The following is a 9,289-nucleotide window of genomic DNA, read 5'->3' as shown; positions in this document are numbered from 1 at the left end:
ATTACAGTAGTGCTACAGTGTTTTTGTGCCTAATTCTTCCAAAACTCTCCTTCTTCTGAGGCATATGCCCATGTGGTAGATCATGTGGCTTTTTGTCGACTAAACACCATTGGGAGGGCTCTTGAAATCTTTCACGCAAGTTATGACATGAAGATGTGACTGCCTTTGTGCCCTACCAACTCACAAATTAACATGAACTCTTTCAGAAGTTGGCACATCCTCATGTGTGAAATCAAGATAACTCTAACACTAATAGAATAATTGATTAAATACATTCACATATACTACCTAGTTCATCAATTCAATATTATTTAAACTTCAGCTTAGCTTATGGGGTGGTTAGAAAAGATGGCATTCCACTAAAGTCAATTGGGAGCCCTTTTGTTGTGATCTTTTCAACGGAATGATATTTATCAAATTGGCTTCATTTGCGTCCACTATTTGAATGTATTCAAGTTAAATGTTAATATATTTTTAAACTATATACAACAAGCAATGATAAATGTTCTTTGAACCAAGTATAATTATTGAACTATTAAACTATTAAATTATATCCAAGCCAATTTAAAATATTAAATATATATGTAATTTATATGGAAAGCATAGGAACCAATGTGTTATATATTAATCTAACCAAATAGAAGAAAAGAAATCATTTCACATGAGTTTTAAAAATGAAATGTACAATTTGTAAGTATCAAAATCATCAAATATGAATCATGCTTATTAACAAGTATCAAAATTATCAAATAAAGATGCTTATTTGCAACTAACCTGGTTCTCTACATCCATTATTATTTTGTTAGGAAGAATCTTTTTCACAATACTTGATTCAGGACAAATATTAAAAATGACTTTAAAAAATCATGTGGATAAAAAAATTATGATAAGGAAAATCATGCTAATAAATGGGATTCTAACAATATTAAAACAAATAAATAACTAGATAGGTCTCTTAAGTAAAAATGATAGGATTTATAGAAGTAAGAGATCAATTTTATATGTCTATAAAACTAATTTATTGTTGGAATTTGAGAGTTAAAGATAAAAAATGGTTGATTGTGATTCTTTTTATTTTGTGTTGTTTATACTAGGTAAGGCAGCACTTATCAACATTTTTTATTAGTTCAAGATTTTTGATGAGTGCATTTCATGTCATATTTATTTGCTCTCAATTCATTTTTTACTCGTCCTTTAGCATACTTTTGTGTATATTTGTTCTTTGTACAGAATTCAGGGACTAGAAGCAATTTGGCATGATGAAAGAAGCAAAGAATGAAGATTTCGCTAAGTACGGTCATGCTTTGTCCCCCTGATAATTTCAACCTGGAGATGGCCTAGTGATAATTTAAGCAGGGGGCGCTCTCAGGCCAAGCATGGTCTCATCACGACCATGCTCTTCCCCCTGATTATTCCAGTCTGGAGATAGTTTCTGTCCAATAGAGGAAGCACGCTCAGGATGCTCCTAACATTATCATTCATAGGCGAAGTGATAAGTGCTTGTGTATTAGTAATACAAAGTATTCTATTCTTACAATGAGCATTACTTTTCTCAGATTTGATCGCTCATACATGTGTATTTGTGTTACTTTTGTGAATGTAGGGTTGTGGAGACAAGTATGGAAGAAAGAAGCCAAAGTAGATCATGAATGCACGTTGTTGATGAAATCTTGGAGTAAACATATGTGAAGACACAAGTTGTGCTCAAAGACATATGAGTATGTGCCAACCTCCATTGTGCTCGAGTGAACATGCAAATTGGAGGGGCACAAAGGTAGTCACACTCATGTGTTCCGACTTGTGCATTGTTAGCAAGATTATCATCAAATGTGATTTTATTGAAGATGCAATGCGATCTATCGCATGGATGTGTGTCCATTCATGTGGCCTCAATGAAAAGTGTGAATTCGTGAGTATTTTGGCGGAGCACAATAGTAGGTACCATAGCAAACTACTGTAGCAGTTACTGTTCACAGGGCGCTGAAAAATCAATTCCTACAGATTCACACGCTTGTGTGGATGCCCGATTCCAGCCTATTTAAAGCCGCGACTTTAGCCCGGTTTGGAATCTTTTGGCCCTATTTTTTTCTCATCTTTTCACCATCTTTGGAGGTGCTTGTGGCTAGGGTTTGGAGAGGCTTTGACAAGGCTTTTGGAGTGGTTCTACGGCTTTCAACACCATGTTCCTTTGGAAGATAGTTATTGGGAGAGCTTTTGTCAGCATTAATTCGATGAGGTGTGCCCTAGGCTTGATGAGGGAACCTTTAGAGAAGACATGGCCACTCTATAAGACCATCAACACGAATACGAAGGGGGTTTTACTTATTGATTGCATGTTCTTACTTTTGATTTCATTATTGATTGTATCTTCCTCCATGGAGAGCTAAACCCCTAGTGGGTACTTGGACTTGTAAACCCTAGGATGATGTTATTTTTTGACCTTTACATTATGTTTCTTTAATTGATGTCTTTAATTGAGTTCTAATTTTGAATGCTTGTTGAATGGGTTTTCCCTTAGAGTGACACTAGGGTTGAGAGCCTACATTGGTAATCTTTGTGAGTGAGTGACACACCATGAAGGTTGACAAAGCAAGATTGGAGAGGGTCGAAAGGGTGAGTCGAGAGGTAGCGGAACGTCCCCTTTCCCCTTCGGTGTGATTTATCATACCTCCATGTTCCAAGAGTTCTTGTGGTCACAATAGAGTAAAGTGCTAAGAGAGGAACTCCGCTGAGGCTTAGTTGCGCAAGGAAAAGAGTGAAGTGTTGAAGTAATCCTTAGTACCTGGGGCTTAAATGTGACTAGAGGTCTTTCGCGTGGACCAAAGGGTTAGATCTATGTTAAGGAATAGGGTTTATCACTAAGAGTCCCTAGAGCTTTAAGCAACTTTGCATAGTGTGAGGTATTGAGACTGAGCGATTTCTCCACCGGGCATAGTGTAGGGTTACTCACCATTGACCTTAGGTTTGAGACCGTGTATTTTATGATTTCCATGACTCATTAAGCATCAGTTAGGAGACATAATAGTTGGTTTTGCACTTGAAGCAATAGTCCTAGCGGGAGGAATGTCTGGGTACCCCACTTTTTATCGATTACCTTTCCTCTCATTTTTTATAGCGTCTCTCTTTCTTGTTCTTTTTATTTCTTTTCATATTGATATTGTTCACACGACTATCGATCCATCTTCACTTTAGTTAAATAGCAATCCTTGTGTTTCTGATCACTATTTGATAAGTGCTTGTGCGATATGAATGCGAAGCGTTCATTCCTTATGTTGAGCATTACTTTTCTCAGTTTTTTACATTAATATGTGTGTTTTTATGTTACTTTTATGCAGGTAGGGTTGTGAGGCCGAGTATGAAGGAAATGGGCCAATGTGGATCATAATGCACCTATTTTGGAGGAGATCTTGCTAAGGTTCAAACGCGAAGACATAGGACAGGTGTGAGATGCTAGAGTGTGTGCCAACCTCCTCGCATTCGAGTGAGTACATCCATTTGGAGGGGCACAAAGGCAGGCACACTCGAGCATTCCGTCTTATGCATACAAGAACAAGAACCCCACTAACATATATATCATTGAAGAAGCAAGTGATTCACGACGTGAACGTGTGCCCGTTTGCGTTACCCCGATGAAAGTATGGAATTGGGAAGTTATTCAGGTCGAAGACTGTAGAAGAGCAATGAAGTAACACTGCAGCAATCACTGTAGCAGCACTGTTCACAGCTGGCCGAGAAATCAGAGAGACAGAGAATCAACATGGGCGTGTGGAAATTATCCACGCCCGTGTGGAAATTCCGCACGGGCGCGTGTACCGTCCACGCCCGTGGAGTTGCCCGATTCTAGCCCTATTTAAAGCCGATTCAGCCCCGATTTTGGTATTCTTTTCTCCATCTTTTTCCCAACTTGCGAGAGGGCTTCGGCTAGGGTTTCGAGGGGTATTGGACAAGGTTTTGGAGAGGTTTTACGGCTCTGACATCGTGATTCCATTAGGAAGAAGGTTGGTCGGGGAGCTTCGATCGAGGCGTATCCTATACCGGACGAAGGAATCCTTGGACGACGAGTAGAGGACTTTCCACAAGACCATCGACACGACCATCGAGGGGGTTTCTTTATGGATTTATTGCTTTTACATTTGATTTCTTTGATTGTACTTAGCTCCATGGAGAGCTAAACCCCTAGTGGGTACTTGGGTGATTGTGAACCCTAGGATGTATTCGTTTCATTGAACTTCTTTATGATGCATTCAATAAATTGATGTTTATTGTGAGTTCCAACCTTGAATGCTTGATTGTATGAACATTTCCCCTAGAGTGACACTAGGGTTGAGAGTTCTTGTTGGTAACCTAGTGAGTGAGTGACACACCATGAGCGTTAGACAAAGCTAGGTTGGAGAGGGTTGAGAGGGTGAGTCGAGAGGTACAGGAGCGTCCCCTTTCCCCTCCGACGTGATAGATTCTACCTCCGTTCCTCGAGTTCTTTGCGGCCATAATAAAGTGAATGGTCTTAGGGATGAACCTCCGCTGGGGCCTAGTTGCGCGTGCAATGGAGTGAAGCGTTGAGGTGATCTTAGTATCTAGGGCTTAATTGTGGCTAGGAACCTTCCACCTGAACCAAAGGGTTAGGTCTAAATCTAGGAAGAGATTTATCACTTGGAATCCCTAGAGCTCATTGCATCTCTATGCGAGTGCGACGTGTTGAGATTGTTCGATTTTTTCTCCGGGACATGTATAGAGTTAGGCATAGTTGACCTTAGATTTGGGACTATGTATGTAAGGATTTCCACGACTCACCATTGCATTGATTAGGAAGCATAATAGAGAGTTCTTGCACTTGAAGCGATTATCCTAGGTGAAACATCATCCGAGTATCCCATCTTTATCGATTGCCTTGCCTCCTCCTTACTTTTACTCTCTTACTTGTTGCTTTTAATTTCTGAGAATTGAATCATTACCACACTTATCATTGTTGATACTCCATATAGCTAAGAATCGAATTAAGTGTCTTTACTCCCTACTCCCTGTGGATTCGACCCCGCTCATCCGGGATTATTACTTCGACAAACCCGTGCACTTGCGGGATATAAGCAAGGGGAACTTGTCACTATTCCCTGTGGATATGACTACCCACTCACCAGGTTATTATTACTTTGATGAACCCATGCACTTGCGGTACATACACAAAAAGCGTTTTGTCATGAAGCATGGGAGGAGCATGACCGTGCTCCTCCCCCTGATTTTCCCACACAAACACTTAGCCGATTCACTCAAAAATCTTAATGAGAAGCACGATCCAAGCACAATCGTGCTTAGACCTTGTCGAGCCTGAAATCAACCTTTTAACTCTAGCTATCTAGAGTTTTAGGCTCATCTTTGTTCGAGGATTTTATTCTCCACCTGGAGGACTTTAATGAGGGCGAAGATCAAGCTTCACCACACCATCTAAGGGGATCAAGGACAAGTTAGAGGTACAAGGGAAGTGGGGTTAGCATCAAGGAAGCTCAACCAGGAAGAATATCTTGAGAATGAGGTGGTCTTATCTTATTTCCTTAGATCTTTATCTATTTCTTCCATGTTGTACACATCCATGAGAGGCTAACCATCCACCGTGCCCCGGGATGTTAAACTTTGATGCTTTGTATGTTTTGACTACTTGATTTTAATGTTCTACAGAGTTGTTTTGGTTTCTTATGATTAATGTTGTGTTGTATAACTTGATGTGTTTGATTTGTATAGTTAAATAGGTAAAACTTGCTGTGCAGATTGCCATAATTTTAGTTATACTGTGTGATTACAAAACTCGATTTGTATGAAACCATAATTACCTTAGCAAAACTTGGTGTATTTGAGAACCATAGATGTAACATTGCATATGAGCACATACATATCCATAGAATGTATCTGGTAGGCATTAGAAGCAAGTCAGCAAACTATAGTTCATAGGAATCATCCTGGGGAATTGCTCTCTTGTTGTTGAAACCTCTATCCTAATCTACCTGATAATTCCACATGTTCTTTCCTTTACTTGTTTTATTTTCTTTCTTTGAACCAAAACCAATTCTTGCTTAACTAGAGATTAGAAGAAGGATTAGTACTTTAAGTCCAATCTTTGTGGTTTGACAATCCTACCCTTCATAGGGTACCACTGTATTACTTGTGTGTGACCCGTACACTTTGCGGAGATTGCATCAAGTTTTTGGAGTCGTTGCTGTGGACTGGCAAGTTTTAGGAAAAATTTGGACTATAGTGATCTAGTTTGTTAATTTTTTTCATATTTGTGAATATCTATTTTTCCATTTATTTTTAATCATTCTTTTCAGCCTTAATTTTGTTTTCACCCTTTATATTATTTTGAGCATACACTGTCCTATCTTTTGTGCGTAGGCACATTTGTATGACCCATGGAAGCACTTCTTCCACATTGGTGAACCCTGATCTTGAAGTTGAAAGAAATTTTTGAAGAAGAATCAGACAGATCAATTTGAGTGAGACAAGGTCAGTGGAAAATAGTATTGAAGTAGGTCAAGAAGAAGAGATGGTTGGAAATCAACAACAAAGCATTTTTAATTTTACCTGGTCAAATCTGGAAGGATTACGGTCAAGCATCGTCGACCTCCTGTTGCGGTGAACAACTTTGAATTAAAGCCTAATTTCATTCAAATGGTACTACAGATGTTCCAGTTTGATGGGTTTCAAGATGAAGATCCATATAAGCATCTTAGGAGTTTCTTGGAAATCTGCGATACTTTTAAGGCGAGCAATGTATCTGAGGATGCTGTTCGCCTGAGACTTTTTCCATTCTCATTGCGAGGAAGACAAATAGTGAGTAAGTTCCTTGCCGAAGGGTCTCTTACAACATGGAAATAGGTGTCAAAAACTTTTCTCACAAGATACTTCCCTCCAGAAAAGATCACTAATTTGAGGAGTGATATCTCTTCCTTTCTGCGATTGGAACCAGAATCCTTGTATGAAACTTGGGAGAGATACAAAGAGATGTTAAGGAAATGCCTATAGCATAGAATTGTAGAATGGATGCAAATCTAAATCTTTTGCAATGGTCTAAACAATGCCACCAAGCAGATGCTTGATGCTGCATCGGGAGGTTCTCTATGTAACAAGCAACCAAGTGAGACTTATAGTTTGATTGAGGAAATGGCAAACAATGGTTACCAGTGGAGTTCTGATAGGGACAAACCAGCTAAAATAGCTGATATTTATCAAGTTGAAGCCATTACCACTCTTACAGCATAGGTTGAAGTGATTGCTAAGAGGTTGGACACCATGCAATCAATCTCTCGTGGATAAGGACCTCCTTGTGATAGTTGGGGACCTCGAAATGAGCCAGGTTATTCTTCTTTTTCTAATATGGGTACAAGGTGGATTGAACAAGTAGATTTTATTGGGCAGAATCATCGCTATCATAACAACCCATACAACAACACATATAATGCTGGATGAAGGAATCATCCAAATTTTTCATGGAGTAAATTAGGACAAAGACAAGTGGCACAACAACAATAGTATAAACCTCTCTCTTAGGGTACACAACAACCATCCGCTTCTTCATCCTCAGAGCCTTCCAATGAACTTATGGGTTTGTTAACCCAATTCATCAAGAGCGCTGAAACTCGTCTCTTGGGTTATGAGGACATGATGAAGAATACTAACACTACAGTGAGAAATCTAGAGTAATCAATGGCCTAGATGTCCAAATTGATAAAGGAGAGGCTCCCGGGGTCCCTCCCTAGCAACACAGAGGTAAATCAGAAGAAATCCCTGAATGGTGTCACTCTGAGGAGTGGGATTCAACTCCCAAACCCTACTGAGAGGAAGCCTGAAGTACAGATTGTTGAACCCACTGTTGACATTGATCCTGGAGCTCCAACTGACTTTGAGGACAAAGAAAAAGAACAGGGTAAGGAAAAAGATGTACTACCGGTATACCAACCAAAACTTCCTTATCCTGTGAAAGTGAAGAAGGATCAACAGGAGGAACAATATAAGAAATTCCTCGACATGTTTAAGACTTTGCATATTAATGTCCCATTTGTTGTAGCTCTTGCTTAAATGCAGAGATATTGTAAATTTTTGAAGGAACTACTCACGAACAAGAGGAAACTGGAGGAAGTGTCTTCAGTGACACTCAGTGAAGAATGTTTAGTGTTGATCATTAACAAACTCCCCAAGAAGGAGAAAGACCCAGGGGTTTTCATTGTTCCTTGCACTATAGGAGAGTTAGTTGATGAGAAACCTTTAGCTGGTCTTGGAGCAAGAATTAACCTCATGCCCTACCAAACCTTCCAGAAACTTGGGCTTGGAGAACTGAAACCCACCATTATGACTCTGTAGCTGGCAGATAGGTCCATCTTGTAACCAAGAGGCATAATTGAAGATGTTCTGGTTAAGGAGGACAAGTTTATTTTTCCGATGGATTTTGTCATTCTTGATGTTGATTGCAAGGTGGAAATGCCATTGATTCTTGGAAGGTCATTCCTAGCAACTTCAAAAGCTCTCATCGATGTTAAGGATGGCTGAATGACACTTCGAGTGGGCGAAGATGAAATTATTTTCAAGCTCCGGGATTCCATGAGGCATACGATGGATTTTGATGACACATGTCATTGTGTGAATGTTATTGATGAATTTGTCTATGAATTTGTATAGGATACATTTATGAAAGATGAGCTCACTGAAGTATTGGAGGACAACTCCTTTCAGGATGAAGCACCAGAGAAGGTGATGGAAGAATTGCACTGTTTAGACTTGGTGACCATTGAGGTCTATACACCACGGACACCGCCAAAAAAAAAGACTTCCCATGCAACGAAGTGGTGGAAGAAGGTGACCACCAAGAGGGAAAAACCACTCATCTCACCACCTATTCCTAATGTACCCAACCATTTAAGTCCTTGGACTTTTGGTGAGATCACTCTGATTAATTCGTTATTACCCTATTCTTGAAGTTGTATTTCAGGTGGTCATGAGAGGTACCAACTTCACGAACCTATTCCCAATGTAAACAAGCGCTTTTTGGGAGGCACCCCAAGTCGTTGTGTTTTCCTTTTTGGTCGTGTTATTTTGTTCTTACCGTTGTTTTTCATTTTGTTCTTATTGATACTGTGTTCATTTTTATTTTGGTCTCTCGTGGCATGTGTGATTATTTCAGCGTGTTTGCAATACTTTCTGTCACCTCTAACTTTTTTATTTTTTGTCATAGAGGAGGAAGGACTTTGTCATGGGATTTTTCAAGGATAAGCACGGGCTGAGCATGACCATGCTTGACCCCCTGATT

The 9,289-nt window shown here is 39.6% G+C and overlaps 1 protein-coding gene across 1 annotated transcript; it reads left to right on the top strand.

Moving 5' to 3' along the window:
- The first annotated feature begins 7,701 nt into the window (after positions 1–7,701).
- LOC120271618 lies at positions 7,702–8,346 on the top strand. The gene is made up of 2 exons (XM_039278293.1): positions 7,702–7,935; positions 8,071–8,346. The coding sequence occupies exons 1-2, from the start codon at positions 7,702–7,704 to the stop codon at positions 8,344–8,346; spliced, it is 510 nt and encodes a 169-aa protein (XP_039134227.1).
- Positions 8,347–9,289: the final 943 nt, after the last annotated feature.

This window comes from Dioscorea cayenensis, chromosome 11 (genome assembly GCF_009730915.1).
Source record: "Dioscorea cayenensis subsp. rotundata cultivar TDr96_F1 chromosome 11, TDr96_F1_v2_PseudoChromosome.rev07_lg8_w22 25.fasta, whole genome shotgun sequence".
NCBI lineage: Eukaryota > Viridiplantae > Streptophyta > Magnoliopsida > Dioscoreales > Dioscoreaceae > Dioscorea > Dioscorea cayenensis.
Note: the sequence above shows the minus strand (reverse complement) of the source record. Positions and strands in the feature narration are given on the sequence as shown.

Excerpts from the sequence above, each read along its gene's own strand:
- LOC120271618 (XM_039278293.1), top strand. The coding sequence starts at position 7,702 with ATGTCCAAATTGATAAAGGAGAGGCTCCCGGGGTCCCTCCCTAGCAAC. Across the intron at positions 7,936-8,070 it reads AGGAAAAAGATGTACTACCG|AGATATTGTAAATTTTTGAA; the intron begins GTATACCAACCA and ends GCTTAAATGCAG.